The sequence below is a fragment of the Vanessa cardui genome, chromosome 25 (assembly GCF_905220365.1).
Source record: "Vanessa cardui chromosome 25, ilVanCard2.1, whole genome shotgun sequence".
Classification (NCBI taxonomy): Eukaryota; Metazoa; Arthropoda; class Insecta; order Lepidoptera; family Nymphalidae; genus Vanessa; species Vanessa cardui.
In genome coordinates, this window is record NC_061147.1 from 158,207 (window position 1) to 177,659 (window position 19,453).

Here is a 19,453-nt window from a genome sequence, read left to right on the forward strand (position 1 = left end):
ATATGTAGGTATTGAATTGTAAAAATAAAAATTATCTTCGATCAAGTTTTTTATTTTTTTACACTAAGCTCTAATTGAAATATAATATTTTTATTCATAAACTATATGCATTTCATATTACACAAAAAGTCTTTACAAGCAATACAACTTAAATTATGGCGCCGATACGTACCAAGTGGCGCCACAGTATGCGCATGCGAGTATTATGAAAGACCCAATGCTACGCGGACTAACCCGAAGTGCATCACAAATCACTAGAAAAAAATCACAACACTCAACAAAAAATGGGCAAAAAAATGTTGGTAACACCGGTGCGCTAAAAAAGCTTGCAAACTTCACGCACATAACCTGCGCTGGACATCGACTCGTCCCTATCTAACTCTGGGAAAATGTATATTGATTTTTCAAAGAAAAGTCAACCGATGTAACAAAACACCGTTCGCGGAGTGTTTATACGCGTATTAAATCGTCGCGGTCGATGTGTAGTGTCGTCGAGATGGTGCGACGGTATATCTCGGCGTGTTCCGAGTGAGATTTGGAGAGAGTGTTGCGTCGCTCGGCCGACGGCCCGGAGCCTGGCCGCGGCCAGGGCCTGGGCGCGCCATGGACGCCGCCGCCGATCCGCTACGAGCGGTCAGGCCGTGAGTATCGCGTCTTCGACCTCTCGTTACTTATCATTACCTATGAACCCATTTCGCCTGGGCCATCTTCTTACGTGGTGGATTATTTTGGTCATCGCGAGCTCATTCGATATTGCGAAACCGTGCGCGATCGTTTTTCGCTTTAGCGCAGACCCGACATTCTCTCGGTCTTGCAGCGTCACGGCCTCCGCAACGTTGCGCCATTTCGAGCGATCGGATCGTCCGTGAGAGCGAGTCGAGGCGAGGGCACAACGACATCGCAGCCGCGGCAGGGCGGCAGGGCGCCGCCGCCGATAGCTATCTCGTAGCGCGGCGGCCGAGCGTGACCGCTCCGCCACCGCCTCACGTCCGTCAGACGAGCGCCGAGCCGTTCGTGTCGTCCTTATGTCCTATATGAATGGTCGCAGATCGTATCGTAAATCAGATTCATGTTTACAGTTTTTGCTAGTCGCATATTACCTGTCGCGCCGCCCTTTGTGTAAGGGCAGCGCGAGAGGCCGCGGCTCGCGCTCGGCCGGGACTCGCCTGGCACTCACGAGACAATCGAGTGAATTATGGCTAGGTGCATATACACCATGCACTACACATAACATACCTAACGTACGCGCCTACCTATCTATAGTGCAGCGAAGGCTGTAACTACGTACCTACTCAAACAAAGCATTTGCCCACAAATCCATAATACTAACTCGACATGGCCAGTTTTCGCGTTCTTTGTAAAATTCGTGCAAAGCTAATGTAGTGTTTATATGCGAAAAGTAATTTGCGACTTTAAAAACATCTGTGTTTGTCAATTGTTGTATAAAGTGTGCATTTTGAGGTTAGGCCGTGATTTACGCCATCAGTGTGTGCTAAGAGTGTAGTGGACTATAATGTAATGCGACGAAACATTCGAAATTTATTGATTCGCCGTTTCCTAAGTCGAGTGTGAGAAACGAAATGTGTTGGATGGCTCAAAAGGATACAGGCAAAAAGAGTACCTAATCTCTCAGTGCACAGTCGTACGATTTATTACATACAATAATTTCAAGTTTTTTTTCTATTAAAATACTTGTAATAAGTGTTTGAAGTGGTATCAGAGTGTGGTTTATTGCGGTGTGGCAAGTTGAAGCCCCTTGCGGTCCATGTGAGCAAGATCGACCCTATGTTCAGGTGATGTTCACTCTTTCAGCAACATATTCATATTATAGAAGCTTCCTTTATTTACAAACTCATAATAATTCATCACATTGTTTCTATGCATCAGTAAATAATACTATCACTATTTACATTTTAATCTCTTGAGATTTGATAGTGACAGGAATATAAATAATTTTGGAGTGTTTTAAATCATAACAATACAAATTAATCCAAAAACTACTTTTAATTAAATATGCATAACAATGAAGCTTATCAATTTTTTCACTAAGTGACATAAAAGATTATCTGCTTTCAAAAAATGTTTCTATCATTGCCCAACTTATGTAAAATATTAAATTTGTATAACATTAAACAATAACCACTGTAGGATTCAATTTATACATTAATGTTTGTCATATAAATAATATGCGTTTAAATCTACCATAGATCAAACAAGTCTTTGTTGTTTAGCATGTTTTGACATGATTATTAGCATCAATAACGGTGTAATTGTGGTCTAACTAAATCAATAGATCAAGAACATGAAGTAATAAATCACATGATAAAAGATATGAGGGTTACAAAAATGATAGGTGCCTTAGAGTACTGTGATCAACGAGTTATTTGATTATGATTTATGTAGTAAACTGCTGCTTGTATTTGTAACAATGTTAAGTGTACAACAACAATCCAGGATAAGTATGACTTAATGGCATGATGATACATTGCTTGGAAAATAGCCTTTGTATTATTTTTAGCTCATATTAATTAAACTGTAAATCAATTAAGTAGCTGGAGAAATATAATATGTTGTTCATGTAATTTAAAACAAAAATTGTTTATAATTATGATACAAATGTGCCTCCATATTATCCGGTTAGATAGTTCTGTAGAGTACATATTGTGAGCCACTGTGATACTCATTACTCATAACGAGAAGTTAGTGCTCAGTATGGGGTTAGGCATGTTCTCAGTGTTTTGTTATGACTCATTTCAGTTGACAACATGACTTGGGTTTGTCACATGTTACTATAGTGTTGAATTTAAAAGTTAGTTTGTATCACAGTTTAATGTAAGAATGTGTGCATCACTAAACGGCAGTGTTATAACCACAAATCAACATGTTGAGTAAACAACATAAAATATTTCTTTCTTGCAGTTTTTCTGCTCGGATACAAGTACACTTAGGCTTTGCAGCTTTGGGCTACACATAACATTATCAGTTCCTTAATAAAACCAAGATAATCAGTATCTGTATGATATGCTCATACAAGAAGCTTTGTTTTACATTTTTATGGAAAGTCTATCTGTTTTTACCAGCTCCAGAAATGTGTGTAATATTTCAGTACAATATATTGAACTGGATTACAATATTTAACATAAACATACATACATTAACTCAAGTAAAAGCTTCCTAAACAATATGCATTTTAACTAATAAACTATCATGAGTTATTTATTTTCAGAGTCATTAATGAGTTAGATTGTTCCTATTCCAAAAAAATAATATAATTTTATCTGACATATCAAAATTTAACTAGAAACATAATACCAAAAGCAACCATATTAGGTAAAATTTTATATGTTTTAACATCATCAAACATAATATAAATTTGTTACAGTAATCTAGTAACGCTCATATGTTTTAAAAGCCTACTCATTGCAATAACAATAAAAGTAATGCTTCTACTCATCTTTGTATTTTAGATATGTTGTAAACAACAATTACCTATGCGAAAAAGTATTAGTAAAATATCAGAATAAAAAGAAGTCCACATTCTTAACTGACATTGAATGTATAAAACAAGTTCAGGAATTAATCAATTAATTATTTTAATGTAACCAATAAACGTTTCAAGTATGCATTATGATCATTTTCAAAGTTGGCATTGTTAAAAGTTTTTTGTTAAAATTACAGTGAAATATTCCATGTGATGTGTAATTGATATGTTTATTTTAAATGGCCACAATTATGTCAGGTTTTAAATTGGAAAATGTGTTCAATTAGGTATAATTGGAATAAAACATTTTAAGGGTGTATAATTTTTCAATTGGACTTGTTAATTGTACATTAATAATATATAATATTAGGTTAATATTTAAACAGCTGTTTTCTATGCACTTTCTGTTGGGAATCTGTAGGTAGGCTTTTGTTGTGTCTTTAATATCTTCGGTCTTTCATTTTGAAAGAAATTTTTAGTTGAAGTTTCCTTCTTGTGAGCATATCATAGCAAAATAATTATTTTGTTCCAGTCATATTTTGGAAATATATCATTTGCTAAAAATTTATTAAATATTTAGTTTGAATAGTGTTTTGTTTATATATTGAAAACAAACAAACATTTGATAAAGTATTTGTAAAAATCAAATCAACTTAAGTTTCTTTTCAGTCCGATAGCATGTCAAGTTCAAGTAAAAGAAATTATTAAAAAGCAAGGAAATCCATTTAAGTACCTATGTTTAATACATATCTCAAATTGTAAGAATGAGGCAAATCTGGCTTCTACTTTTTAAAACTGAAAATAATCAAACATGTGAATTTGAGTACAATTAGGTAACATAAAGGCATAAAAAATTTAAAACGAATCTATGAAATGTAATGTGATTAGTGATAAATGCAAACGCTGAAGACTATTTATAAGTCGGAAGCATTGTCAATTCCCCCAATTTAAATAGTGACCCTTTGCCACTTGACGCTGATAACCACTAACCACTATTACAATAAAATTAATTTATTATTCTTCAATTTAACACCTTTGTCATGTTCACCTAATGCATTAACAAAAAACTATTATTAATGAGGTTTTTGACTAGTTTTTTGTATAGCCGTTTCACCAAAGAATTGTTTCCTAAAAAATGTTGGAAGTGATTAGAAACTCCGATTTTTTTCTCTTTTAGATTTACAGGAGATGTCATGAATTGTTAACAAGTTATCATTTAGTCAAAAATGCATATAAAATCCAACAAAAAGAAAATTGTGTGGTTACTTTTGTGTCCTAAATTCGCTTCGGTGACAGAATCCCTGTAATTACCTTAAGTAGTCAAAGAGAATAAACAAAACTTCCTCAAATCCAAGAAGACTTAAAGAATATTACTCTCTTAATAGTTGTAATCACAGAAATTGCCAACTATTTCAGTGGAGTTTATGTTATGTTTTAAAAATATCTTGATTTCATATCCATTATTTAAAGTTAAGGTACTAAATAACTATTTGTATGTGATATAACTGCTTAATTTGCCGCGTTTATAATTGCTCCTTTATTAAACGCTTGTCTTAAGTAATCTGACTACATTTATTTTTATAGTTTTATTGGTCAAATGTTGTTTTCAAAAATATGTTCTATAGAACTCCATTAAATATTTCAGTGTCGAGGCATGATAATTAATACAGATTTCCCAAAAATATGACCAATAACCGAGCTGGCCTAGTGACAAGAACACTTGAATCTAAACCGATGATTGCGGATCCAAACCACGGCAAGCACCACTGAGCCTCGCGTGCTTAATTTGTGATTATAATCTGCCTCGAACTCGAAGGCGGAGGAAAGCATCATCACGAAACCTGCATTGGCCCAAATTTACGCGTGTACTTTCATAGGAGTCACATGGTGGAGTAATCTCTCCTAAGTCAAAACATGTTAACATTGCAATCAGTGGTCCGAGCTGAAAATCCATTTACACATTCGTTTTGAGTTTTTATTTAGCAAAATTTAAACTCAAAATTTTTTTGGACAAGTAAGACCAAAAAGAACTTCCAAGGTTTATACTTGATCTCATTTAAATTTTCAATGTTCAGAGTTTCGTATGATTAATAATTTATTACGACGACTTTCTTATACATACAATCAAATTAGTTTACGATAAATAAACAGTTCTCTTGTATAAATTGGATGTCAGACGAGCAAATAAAAAGAGCGTCATACGTCGAAACTTCCTACAAGAAATTAGTAACTTCTAATATTCACTAAGTCCCACTGCTGAACAGACGGCCTTCTCTCTTGAGGTTTGGAGTTAATTCCACTGCGCTGCCTCCAGCCGGTTGTGCTGCTACACGTGACGGCAGTTCACCCGGCGTATTCAAGTTTCGTAACGATGTTTTGCTTCGTCATCGCACACGATATGAATTAGACACATTAAATTAACAATGCATTCATCTTCGGTTGAGATTCACGTGTTCTAATCACTAGTTTAGTTACACTGCCTCATTAAAATATCTAAACAATACAAATTATCTTTAGTGGAAGAATAACTTCTAAGTAGATACAGTGCGGGTACAAGCCCGCTCTAAACCCCACCTCTGGATAACTTCCTCGCCCTGTAGTGCATTGATATTTTAGCTTGCTAACCTAAACCTTTTTTAATGAAGTCCCACCTTCAGTATGTATTGCTGTATCTGTATGTATCGATACATAAAAACTAAAATATAGTATAGTAACTAATTGTACTGCTTTATAATATAAACACATTTTCAAATACACTAGACATGGTGTCTGTACTGTTTTAAATGCAAAAGTAAGTCTATAATAAAGGTGGGGGTTTGTGTGTGTAAGTAAAGTTTTATGAATTTTACGTGAGTAAAGCCGCAGAATCGGGTAGTATAGAATGAACTCAAAAAAACTAAATCAAAACATATTTTCTTTATGTTGCCACTACTGAAACATCATTTTCCATGATTAAATTTAATTTAGAGCTACCATCGGTTCGGCTTGTAGAGTCTACCGAGAAGAACCCGAAACACGGTAGTTATTAGTTATTTTATTTTTAACCTTTGTTATTAATATAGTAATTAATGAAATTTTCAATCAAAAATAGATATTAAAATTAGCGATGAAACAAACGAACGAACTCTTCAATTTGTAATGTCGTACAGATATTATTTTAATTGCGGGCTCTTGGAAAAGTATGCTGCAGGATTGTTCACTTCGATTGTTTTCGGACGAGCCGAGCGATCTGGATATCGCATTTTTCGTTTGTATGGGAAAACCATGTCAACGATTCCGTTGCTATTATTGCAGATAACAGTCGACTCGCAATAGAATAGTTCGGAGCGTATGTGAAGTGTGCGGCTCTGAGTCACGTCTCGTATGAGGCAATCGGTCCTCTTACTCGTATCTCTGCAGTCACAACTCCGACATATCTGAATAAATTACCCTTTCAGCTCAGTCCGTACCGATAATGACGCGACGTGTCCGTTGCCAACGGACGCGAGTTCCACAATTACGCGATGCGAAGGAAATTAATGAAAAGCGCATAAAGTTTCGTAGTCGAAAGTCGTCGAGTGATAGATTTCGATGGTTCTAGAACATGTCGGTGCGCCGTAGTACGCTGAGGGTATCAGTGAGTCGATATCGCTTGTTCGTTATCTCGCAGAACTGGGTCGTTGTACTTGATCCTCTGCTCGCTGCACTCTGCTCGGGATTGCGTACTGCACTGCAGGGTTACCATGTCGCGCTCGATGTCACAAACTCAACACATTATATTATGATTTCATTTCCGTTACGAGACATTAATAATAATAAAACACTAATCGTTTGTATTGTACCCGCTAATTAAGAAGGTTAAAAGAAATTATTTTGTAATTTAAGTGGATTTGCACCCATTAAATTTTCATTAAAACTTAATAAATAGTTTTAATTTTAATATCGATATACATGTCAGTGCAAATATATTTTTTACGATGATGACGACAAGAGGAAATACTTTGTAAGTTACTTGAAGTCACTGTGAAATATAAATATTTATTTCTTGTATTGTTTTCCGAGTGCAAAAAAAGCACATCTCATTCGAAATGATAATACACGACGAGCGGATACATGATACATGGTAACCCTACATGCCGCTCGCCTGTGCGCGCATATTAAATACATAATTAGGTGGATAATTGCACGCTTCGTTACTGCTACGTGCGCCTTTGGCTGGCTCGCTCATGCGGACAAGCCAGAGTGACCATTTCAACGGCACTATTCAATAAATCCTAGCTAAAATTATTTATAACTTGAGATATTTTGCGCTTCCAAATATTTATGTTTTAATTTTGATTTATATTTTAAACGTTTTTAGATACTTTGTCTACATTTATGCAGTTACTTAATAAAATAGTTTTATTAGAACTACTAAAATGTATCACCGCAACCGATAAGCTCGGCTCGGCTCGTGGGCATCTCCGGACCACACTCCACGGCTACACCGCACTTAAATGATTAGCATACGGGTTCGTATTCAATTCAAAGTGTAGTGGAAGCTGCGTTAGTTCTTCAGCGACGATTAAAAGATTACGCGACAAAATTACAGGGTGCGACGAGTAATTAAAAATGTAGATTGGCCTGAACGCCGCAATCCGTCACGCAGCACCGCATGCACGGTGACGCAATAAAAAAAAACAAAAGAAAAATAAAAGTACAACAATTAACCCAGTGGGACCTTGGAAAAAATCCTGCGGTATAATTCATAAACGGTCATTAACTTTAAACTTGTTTCGTACGAAGCGAGGATAGATCGATCGAGGCGACCTCTCGAGGATCACGGCCTCCTCGGTCCTCGCGCCTCGCGCCTCGCGCCTCGCGTCCTGCTGTATATTCGCTAGCCGTTCAATGTTATCGTTTATAATATTTCATAATAATTGCGCGCACTGTAAATGAAAAGTCGTTAAAGTAATTACTTAATACATGAAGGTCTTCGAGTGACATTGATTGTAAGTACGCTCAAGATTATACCGTCGATAGTTCTTTACGAGAAGAAAAAGTTGTTTATAATGAGTAATGTTTCACCAATATCGGCACAGTATTTTAATTTGTACCGCACTCGTGGACTATTTTCTAGCCAGGCTAAAAGCTTTAGCGGATAATTTTCGAAATTTTAATTAAATCGAATACGTGTTATTCTACAGAGGTTTTTGTTGCATTTTATGCAGTCCTAATTAAAGTTTACGCAACTGTTGTCGTGTCTGCATTAAGTTGATAATGTTGAACAGTTTGATAATTTGTTTGATTGCTCTAACCTCAGGATCTTCTAATGCATTCGCATATAAACGATATTTTTCCTTGACACTGCTTATTTATTTAGTGGGCTTTAGAGAATATAGCATCACGCTGCGGCCCACGGGGGCGGGGCAGCCACGCTCGCCGCGGGCGAAACCGCGCGGAGCAGCTACTTTCATTATATTTTTATTTTTGTGAGAATCATAACATAGACGACGGCGATATGGGTCAGCATGTGGGCGGCACATTTGTATCTCCATCTGACCGAATAGACAAACAAACAGACAAGAAGTCTAACAACGAAAACGTGGGTAAAGAGTAAGCATTCTCAAGTCTATTAGAAGAATGAGTAATTTTTTTTACATATTTTTTGTTTCGACGATTATGGTCTTTCAAGTTTTTTTCCCATAAACGGCATTTGTGCCATTACCTGTCCAAATGGACGTCGTACCATTCAGCTGTTTTCGGCGAATATATCTATGGGCTGTATAAATATCTTCGATTTGGAACCGAACGCGCGACGCTGGCGACGGCAGGTGTTCCGCAAGCCGCGACACATGTACATAATACGACGTATGATATGTTCGTTTATTTACTTTTACAACTAACTTTTTTTAATGTCTTGTTGGCTTAGTGGCTAGCTTATAAAGTTTATTCCGAGGTTTAAATCCCGAATTTAGCCAATATACAGTTGTTGAAGGTTTTTTGTCAATATATTCTCAGTAGCAACCCGTATTCTTGACTCGAAAAAAAAACGTAAACTCGTCGGTCCCATGGATTTCTCTTCGGACGTATCGGATTATGCGAGAGATGGAATCGAGATCGGTCACTGAGGCTGAAATTCGGTAGAACATTATTAATTTACTCAAAGCATTAATAATAATACCTCAACACAATCGCCCCTACACATACATATTCGCCTGAGAGATGCACACTTTAATTCCCATTACTATATTTACATTCCAGAAGCAGTTTCAGTTTTTATGAATAAAAAAACAATTTGCTATCTTTATTACGAATAACTCATGTAACGGAGTGACTGACGATTGTAATGATTCAATTCGACGAATATAAACGCAGAGGTTAGCCCGCGATCCGCGCCTCGCATAGCTCGCATTCAGCCACCTCGCCGCCGCCTCGTAAAGCGCGAAGATAACGTCACGCACACAAATCACATTTATTGCCCGCTCGTTACTCCTTCGATCGAATTGACACATCGATTTGACGGACGGGCAGAAGCAATAAACGCGTATTAACATTACACATGCGTTGTTTACATCGGCCATAGTAGCGAGTGGGTAATAATTCAAGAGCAGTTTTATGAATGAAGCCCATTCAGAGTGGCGTTTATGTTTATTGCGGCATAATGCGAGCAGCGAGCGGCGAGCGGCTCCGCGGGACGCGATAGCGCGATCGCGATCAGCTGTTCGTTTCCGATCCCGACTCTAGTCCGACGCGACTCTTGACGGAGGCGCGATCGAAGACGACGCGTCGCTTTGTTTATGATATCTTGATTTATGGACTTGTTGCTGCTCGCCGGAACTCCGCATTTTAAATTTAAATGCTGTCCGAGTTTCAATTGCAGTTATTGTATAGGTAATCGCATTGTTTATTTTGTTTTTATTCATTTACGACGCGCTGTGTGTGCGCGTTTTGAAGTAGTTCTGCGTGTATCTTGCAAATTAATATTGTAATTGATTACGTTGTTTTTGTACTAAACTATAGGCGCTAGTACGGTTTAATTAAGAATTGAATTATTGTTATCGTATAAATGTCGACGTTTTTGTATCGTATATTATGTTTACGTTTGCTCATTGAATAATTGTCATAATGACTTAGTCTAATGTTGTCAAAAACTGTTTACATAATAGTTCACCTTCTGAGAATGACAGTAAAATATAACGGAGCTTTTATACGTCGGTTTACATTTCGTGTACAAAATTAAAAAAAACGAATATCAAAAAACATTGACCAAGGTTTAAAATTACTGGTTTTTTGTAAAAGAGTTTTTAATGATTGCATGAATCGTTTGATGCTTTAATAAGGCAATTAAACAGACCTTTTAACGATCAAAACAAACGATCGTTAAAATTAATTTGCATTTATGAATTAAGCTATGTTGATATTATAATTATGATGTTGGATGCAGTTGCGCAAAAATCTTTAAAGAAATCCTAATTCGAGATCTAACATAGTTGTTAAGCTATGGTCATTGTTAATGTAACATATGGCGGTAAATACGCGCGATGTATCGATATTACGTTTAAGAGGCTGCAAACAAAATAGAGGTAAATGTTTCCGAAACGGTACATTATAGAAAAATCGTTTTTCATAATTCCTTCTGTCTAAGAATATTACTTCTTAAATAGCTTCAAAAATTACAGGAGATATACTCGGTGCGTTTTGTTTTTATTATCATAATTTGTTGTTATAATTCTTTTCGCGGATATAAAACATAGTTAACTATATGCGTATACGTATTGTGTATACATCACATAATATGTATTATGACGCTGCCTAAAATTTTAAATCATCAGTATATAAAAAAGTAAAATTAAAAAATCGTAGTCGAAACAAACGCGGTTCCGTCGAACGTCTGCGGAGATGTGATTACATAAAAGAAGCTAACCTAACCTGAATAAATGATGTTCTTACATTAGGTTATTAATTTGAAAAATAAATTATATGCTATTGATGATGTGCAATGAGTATCCGCCTTTTTGTATTCTATATTCGATCGAATACAGCGTCCTATAGATCTACCCTAATCATGTATCTTTTTAATTACGACTACTAGAGTCGTTATAAAAAATATCAGTCTATTCTGGTAACAAACAATAGCTACTTCTGAAAATTCCACAACTACGTTTACATACTACTACGTTTTTTTACGAGAAGGCGATATATTTTAGGTAATTATGTAAGTTATGGATAATATTGACGGCAGAGCACATTTGTGGTACATAGCAAGTCACATTTTATGTAATGAAACATCGCTATTATAGAGCTAACAACTACAAAAGTTATGCTTTTTTTAATATTTTAATAATCGTGTATAACGAGCAACAAGCTGCTTGAATTTAGATTCAGTGACATCCTGAAAAGGCAACTACTTGAGAATCTAGAAAGTTCAACGATGTCTCGTGGGATAGACAATTATTCTAAGGCAATATAGTCCAGTCCATAGTGGATAGACCACATGGGCCTTAACTGAAGGTTGTAAGTTCGTGAGAAAAGATTAATGTGGCGGATAAAATCCTGTCACATGTTTGTCTAGCAATCCGCATTTAGGCCGCGCGGCATGAGCTCTACAACCTCATATCACCAGTGGGATATTTACGGGCTGTATATTTTTGTATTTGGTTTAAATCAGAACACATTATTTTTATTGAAGTCTGAGATATATTTTGTTTCCTTTGGATTTTATGTAATTTGTACTGAAAACCGTACATAAAAATAAGGTTTAATCAGGAAACCGAAGTCTCCCATCTAAACCGAAGTATATTTCAATTCACCGACGGAGACCGCGGCTGGTCGCAGAGTTACCTCATCACAGTTCACCCTCGACCTCGGCGTTGGATTTGCACCTCAAGTTTTAAATTCGACCTTGCAAGATCGAGTTTCTGTATTGATGTTGCGTAATTAGCGAACAGTTCTCGCCATTTGTCTTATGATCTAACGTTCGCCATCGCGATCGTTTATTAATATTGACTACGTACCTTTTGTAAAAATTTACTATAAAATTCACTCAGACGGAACTATTTAGTATGTAACGAAAATATTGTCGTCGCATTTACACACACGTAAACCAATTAAGCGGGAAGAGGACGGAATGTTACCGAAACTTAAAACTGTTGGTTTTTTTAGCGAATCAAATCTATTGGTCCAATAATTATGCATTAAATTAACGTTTTAAATGTGCTGTGGGACTTGTTTTGTACTTCAAATACTTTCAAACCGCAAAGGTTGCGTCACAATCAGTTCAGTAGTTTCCTTGAAAGAAATCGTTTATGAATATGTCCATTTTAACAGTTAATTGGACGCTTTTTTGCTGAATAGCCGAATGGGTATTGTATATGAGAATTATTCGCGTCCAATTCCTTCGGGAATTTTTTTTTTATGAAATTAATTAATTATGTGTTTATTTGAAGATCTTGTTTATCTGCTTGCAATACGCAGAATTCATTTAAGGTTTTAAACTAAAGTCGTAATAATATACTACACTTTGAATCGATTGTCAAAATAAAATTATATGTAAAATTGCCAGATGCATGATGAGGAACATAGTTCTACCGAGAAAAATCAACAAGAGACTCGGTACCTAGGTAGATATATCAACTGAATATATATATATAATTAAACCTATACATCTTGCATGAAAATCTGTTAATGTAAACAGACTTTTTATCATCTTTATAATCTTGTCTATAACGTATATGTTGTCTATTATTAATGTTTTTATATATGAACTTCAAGTGCAGGTTGGGAAATTTAAAAGAATATGCGGGGTTATACTTTAGAATCCTTGTCCAAAGAGGATGTATCGATTTTACTGAGACAGACTATGTATACCTATACTCTTCTGTGCTAAACTATAAAGATCAAGGGTTTGTTTGTTCGAACGCTCTAATCTCAGGATTAGTTAAGCCGATTAAATACTATTTTTGAGATAGATATTATTATTATAGCCGAATAACTGAAGAAAAAAATTAACTACTCTTAGTGATAGGGTTTTGGCGTCAGATTTACGAATAATAAAAAGCTAATAGGTACTTAGTTTAACTTGGGGCACAAGGTACATAATATCTTATTTTCAAAGCGCATTGGTTGTGTGAGATGTACTGATTTGTATAGGCAGTGGTGACCATTTATCATCAGGTGACCCATTTGTGTAGTCTTTGGAAAAAACTATACAACTACTTATCAAGGACCCGAATAGTACAATATAGTAATAATTAGAATATCCTAAGGTCACGTCGTTAATATCTATCTGATCGGATTTTGTTCATAAAGCCCGGATTTTTTTCGCAAACTTTGAATGAAGTTAATTCTAAGTAATATCAGTCGTTTGCTTTTGAAAAACATGACCACGTTGCAACGGCAATGGCATTGTGACTTGTAAATTATTACACATCTCGGTATTGCCATCGCCGTAGCTCAGTTCAATGTCGTCATTAATTAAACACACACATAACACTGTTATACCTACATATACAGTCGGAGGCGAATTATCAAGCCAGGAAAAAATGTTATAATAGAACACAGATAATAGATACAAGTAAGCTACCTACTACATATTGTCGGCTTATAGTGATAATATCAAATTCATAATATACTTTGTTAATAAATTTTGATTATATTCGCGAAGAACCTCGACGAGACACTCTTTTACACGAATGTAAAAATTCTAGATTACTGACATACGTAATTAAAATTGTGGAAAAGAGCAACTACTGAGTTTCTTGCCGGTTCTTCACAGTGGAATCAACTTTCTGATATGACAGCTTTAAATTTAATTCTTTAAACTCAGTGTTACATGACGATATAAAAGTACTTTTATGAGCTTATCCTAACAAATAATATTTTGATTTTGATTGCAATGTTAATAGATTTAGATTAGACATAAAACTGACATCGTTATGGTTATTTGTTTATAACTATTTATTTGCTTTACATAATATTTATATTCATTAATTGTCTAATTTTTACCAGTAAATAACATGCAGTAAAAAATACTCAGTCTATATTTAGTTTGCCACTAAACAAATATGAACTTGTTATTAAAAATAATCTCATTAGTAATTAAATTATTCTGTGTCAGAGTATTCAGGTAATATTGCATTGATGGAATAATTGCTGGAGCTAGTAGTGTTGATGAATTGTATGAAATTAATAATTAGACGTTTTTAATGTTTTGTTCATTGTCGGCTCTGGGTAGATCCATATTAAGAATCGATCGCTAGGAAAGTAGTTAATAGTAAATGTGATTTGATTATCTACCAATACAGTGGAATTCTGTAAAAGTCACTTCTCACTCGTTAAATATTGACAACAGTCTTACTGTGAAACGCCATTTTGATACCTGTATCTTATACGTTTTACAATTATTATCGTATAACACATTCTGATATTTCAAGCTCGTTTTCTGTGGTGAGTTTCGAGTTTCTTCACACAGGAGCCTAACAGTACACAAAACACTGAGGAGATTTTAGCGTACTTAGTCATTATAAATTGTAATTTTTTCTTAAGTTCTCTAGTGTGGTGAGTTTTCAAAAATAACAAGTATCGTTCTTGTTTCCTTTCAGTACAGTGACTCGAATTTTCTTAGTTATGAATTTCAATAATTTATAATTATAGTCTAAAAATATATCCAGATGGTAAGCGTTAACCTTTCGGCTAAAGACACTGGAATTGTAATATATACCATTTCTTATACCATCACCGATCGCCATTGTGGTTACCGCAAGAGTAAAGATGCTTCCAATCATATATCAGTAAAATTATCAAACTTCACACCGAAGCAATGACGTAAAATTATTTATTAGCTTTAAAGTTTGCATAAGTAAGTAAAAGTAATACGACTTTGTTATCTCGTTTTCCACATTGATAAATAATGTACTTTTGATTAATTTGACAGCGGCAACACGCTTTCCTTTAAAAAAGTAAATTGATTTGATTAAATACTAAACCCAACCAATCATAATATAGGCAATCTCATAAGACAGATCTTATCACACATATACTAATCCCATTGTTAGACAGACTATTCATTGAGATATATTGTAGATTTACATGCATACGTATATAACATAACGACAGACAATTAACGTTATACTATTTGATTGAATCACGAATATTAAAATTATTGAATATCCTCAGATTAACAACAACTACATCTTCAAACATCACTGTAATTACGCTCAATTAGTCATTAAATGCGAAAATCATTTACAGCTATTTTTTGTAATATACAAGTTGTGTCCCGCTATTTCACTCGCGTTAAATTTGGACTATCAATTCAACTGTTTTATTGTTCAATATGATTATTGTTTCGCGTTATACAGTCGAGGTGTGAATATAACCTTCCTCGGTTTACGGACTAAGTCAAATGTTATAATTGAGAACGGTCTAGACTTCCTGAGATTAATGAATTATAACGTAAGAATATACATATGGATTGTAATGTTGAAAATAATGCGGTTTCAGTGTAAATTTCAACTTATATACATTCGTAAATTGCTGCTTGAAATTTTAATGTAGGTTTCCTTATCACCAGCGTTCCGGTTAAGTACAACAATTGCACCTGATAGACGCAGTTAAGGCTGTTTCGAAGGCGTGCAAATAAGTTGAAACTCGTTTTTGTGGCGGTTGAGAACAAGCGATTTCAGAACTATTCTTGTGTGTTGTGTGTAGACGACACGCGTGTCTGTAACTTGACAATCCATATTTATAACACGACGCTACGCATAATGGTTGCAACGAGACGATTTATAAAAATATTAGAAGTAGACGGTCATTTTCTACCGCGAATCAAAATATTATTTATTCAATTAAATGTTATAAGCATTCGTCATGATACAGAATTTAATTGAATGTAAACCACCGGTTTAAAATGTAGATGCTATCGAGATTAGTGAGTAACAGACTCAGTAGTTACTATTTTATTTTTTATCTAAATCAGATCCATCTATGCATGTTTGAACATGGTTTAACATATGATTATTATTTTACGCGGACGATGTTTCGGACACGTGATGAATGGGTACTTTTATACATCTAATTCAATAATAACTCCACAACACTATCACCTACCGGACCCCGGCGAAGTCTTCATAAACACGACTAGAGTAAACTTAATTTTGTAAATGTTATGAGTTTGACACATTTATTTTTAATTTCCAAACTAAAATATACCTTATAACTAAGCTCTTACAAATACTTAAATCATTGTGATAGATCGTATGACACTTAGATTCTACCACAAAGTAGCAAGACGTATCTACTATAAGAAAGTTCCTTTTTTCAACCAATTAAGTTACATAAGCATGCTATTTAAATAGAATGTATTTTTATTTATTTTGCCTGAAATGCAATAAAAACGAACTCCACGGTTTTTTATTACCTTTATAATCTAATATTGAGTAATGTGTCTACTCTTTTTTTATTTAATTTATCAATTAACAACACAAAATGTCGGTCGCACACCTTACCCGGAGAAGGTTTTCTGTGAAGTCGGAAACTTCATGTCTTCAACTTTATGTATATGGTGGCGTTCATTTACAACGTGTGAAAGAATCAGAAAGAAAAGACTTCAAACGTCTTTCGTATCGAAAAAGATCGATTGCTTTGGGCAAGCGATGGCTGCGAACGACGTAATTGACTATACACTTCTAATGATACGGTTCTAATATATTTATGTATGTATATATTTCTTAAACTGAGTATTATTCTGAAAGGTTATGTTGTTCGTCTTAACATTAAAGGATTTTAACACTTTAGAAACCGAGTTTTAAAATTCATTTAGAGCATGTGTACTGTTAGCGACGGTAACTTAACGTCAGGTCTGATTGCTCACCTGTATTGATAAAACTTATAAAATACAGAAAAAAAGGTATATTAATAAGAAATTAAAGATATGTTGTTGTTATTCCCTTTTTATAGACAAAAGATTAAACACACAGTAGAGTCAACTGCATATTTTGTATATATAAGAAAATGAAAGTGAACAAATGAGGTATGTTGTTGTCTAGTGTTTTTGTTACGTAATCTCATTTTAAAACTGATAAAATATGTCATGAATACACGGCTCGGTCGTTTATTTTAAACGAAACTTGAAAACGCAAATGTTCAGAACTACGAGGAAAAAGATAATCTATCCATTGTATAGCTACAGTTGAAAGTTGGTACGAAAACGTCAATTCGCAGCGTTCTTTGTATACGTAGGTAGGTACTCGTCACAAGAGACTATGCGGGGATGTGTTGTCACAAAATCCATGATAAAGGTCACATTCGAGAGCTGGCTGTGCACACGCGTTCCTCAAATGGCAAGCGCTTCGCATTGTCTAAGCCTTTTGTTTAAAGGTCGCCGGTGCTCGTATCCGCGCCGCTCCGTTCCGTTCGTCGAGGTTGCGGAGTAGCTCCACCGAGACAGGTGACTAATCACCTGCATTCAGACGTTCACGTGCCTTCGCCCTCGTTATCGCTAAACGAAAATCTAAATATTATCAGAGACGGTCGCTTCACACCGCATGTGGCCTTTTGCTTTTGCACTCCGTCACGCCGAATCGAGCCGTCGACGTAACGACGTTCGAAAATTATGCAGTATCTGTTATCGAGACGTCGATACCCGCTAATTTACCGCCTGAGAAATCTAGCTTTTTAAATTAGACCCGTATTTACACAGCGTAAACACTAAGTGTGAACAAGCTTTAAATTATGTATCCTCGAATGTGCCTAGCGATAATTCGAAGTTTGAAGTCGAACGCACCTGCATACTGACGTCACCGTAAATAAAACATTCGATCGAGTCGTTTGCAGATAATAAATACGGGTGTCACTCCACGACTACTTTCCAACCGGCTAATTAATATACGATAGATAATCACACGTCATCGTAATCTCGCGCACACTCGAGACTTCGAATGAGTCTAATGAGATGCGCCGTCTCCTCGGCGGTTGAGCAAGCGAGGAAGCTTCGTCGTACATAATCAATAAGTACTCTGTGTTCGACAGGGAGGAGGGCGAAGAGAAGCCGAAGGCGGCGGAGAGCCAGGACGACGGGTACGAGACGAGCAACAGTGGCGAGGCGGCGCGCCGCAAGCCCTCGAGCGCGGAGGGCTCGCCCGCGCCGCCCCCCGCGCGCACCCCGCCCGCCGAGCCCGCCTACGAGCCGCTGCTGCAGCGCCCCTTCCCCTCTCCGTACCGGCACTTCGAGCCGCCGCCCGCACCCCCGCCTCCCGCGCCGCCCCCTGCGCCCGCGCACGAGCCCGAACCCTACCAGCATTTCCCCTTTCCTAAGTACCCGCAGGACCCCTACGCCTTCAAGCGCGAGCCCGACGCGCCCTACGACATGAGTCAGCACCACCACCACCAGTCGCTGCAGCATCAGCAGCACCACAACCAGTATGCACCGCCCAAACGCGACGATGACCTCTACAACGGGGTCAAGCGCGAATGCGACGACCCCTATTCCTTCGTCGAAGAGGAGGCGATGTGCGCGATGCTCGGCCAGCAGCACCACATGCCGCCGCACATGCAGCACCACGAACAGCATCAGCACCCGCACATGCAGATGCATCCGCAGCAGATGATGCTCAATCAACCTAAGAAAAGAGGGCGAAAGAAAAAAATTAAAGACGAAAATGGGTAAGTTCAGTCGTTTAACCGCTTTCATTTGATTTCATTCGATAAGATTAGGATACCGGCGAGCCATCGCAACAGTAGTGTTTCGTGTTCCGCTACGATTCTCCAAATGTAAGATTGAATATCGTGTGGCCGGTCTCGCTAAGCGGCCGGCGGCTAGCGGCTAGCTCGGGAAGTGTGCGGCGCGTGATCTCTGCTATCCAGCGACACGATGTAGGCGGCAGGCGTGCGCCGACGGCGGCCGGTGACCCCGCGACGGAATTAGTCCCGCGACCCACATCCACCACCGCCCGCCGCACGACGACTAACCCCTAACGACGAACTGTTCCCTAAATCTATAAAAACAAACGTCCG

The 19,453-nt window shown here is 36.7% G+C and overlaps 1 protein-coding gene across 9 annotated transcripts in view; it reads left to right on the plus strand.

Moving 5' to 3' along the window:
* The first annotated feature begins 274 nt into the window (after positions 1-274).
* The window catches only part of LOC124540547 (atrophin-1-like), a 39,545-nt gene continuing 20,366 nt past the window's right edge, over positions 275-19,453 (plus strand). For 6 of the 9 annotated variants that reach the window (XM_047118203.1, XM_047118204.1, XM_047118209.1 and 3 more), the window contains exons 1-2: positions 276-641; positions 18,470-19,102. In XM_047118203.1, coding sequence (XP_046974159.1) covers positions 604-641; positions 18,470-19,102 — 671 coding nt within the window. In that variant the 5' untranslated portion in view covers positions 276-603. The other 3 variants (XM_047118205.1, XM_047118206.1, XM_047118208.1) reach the window with 2 other exon arrangements.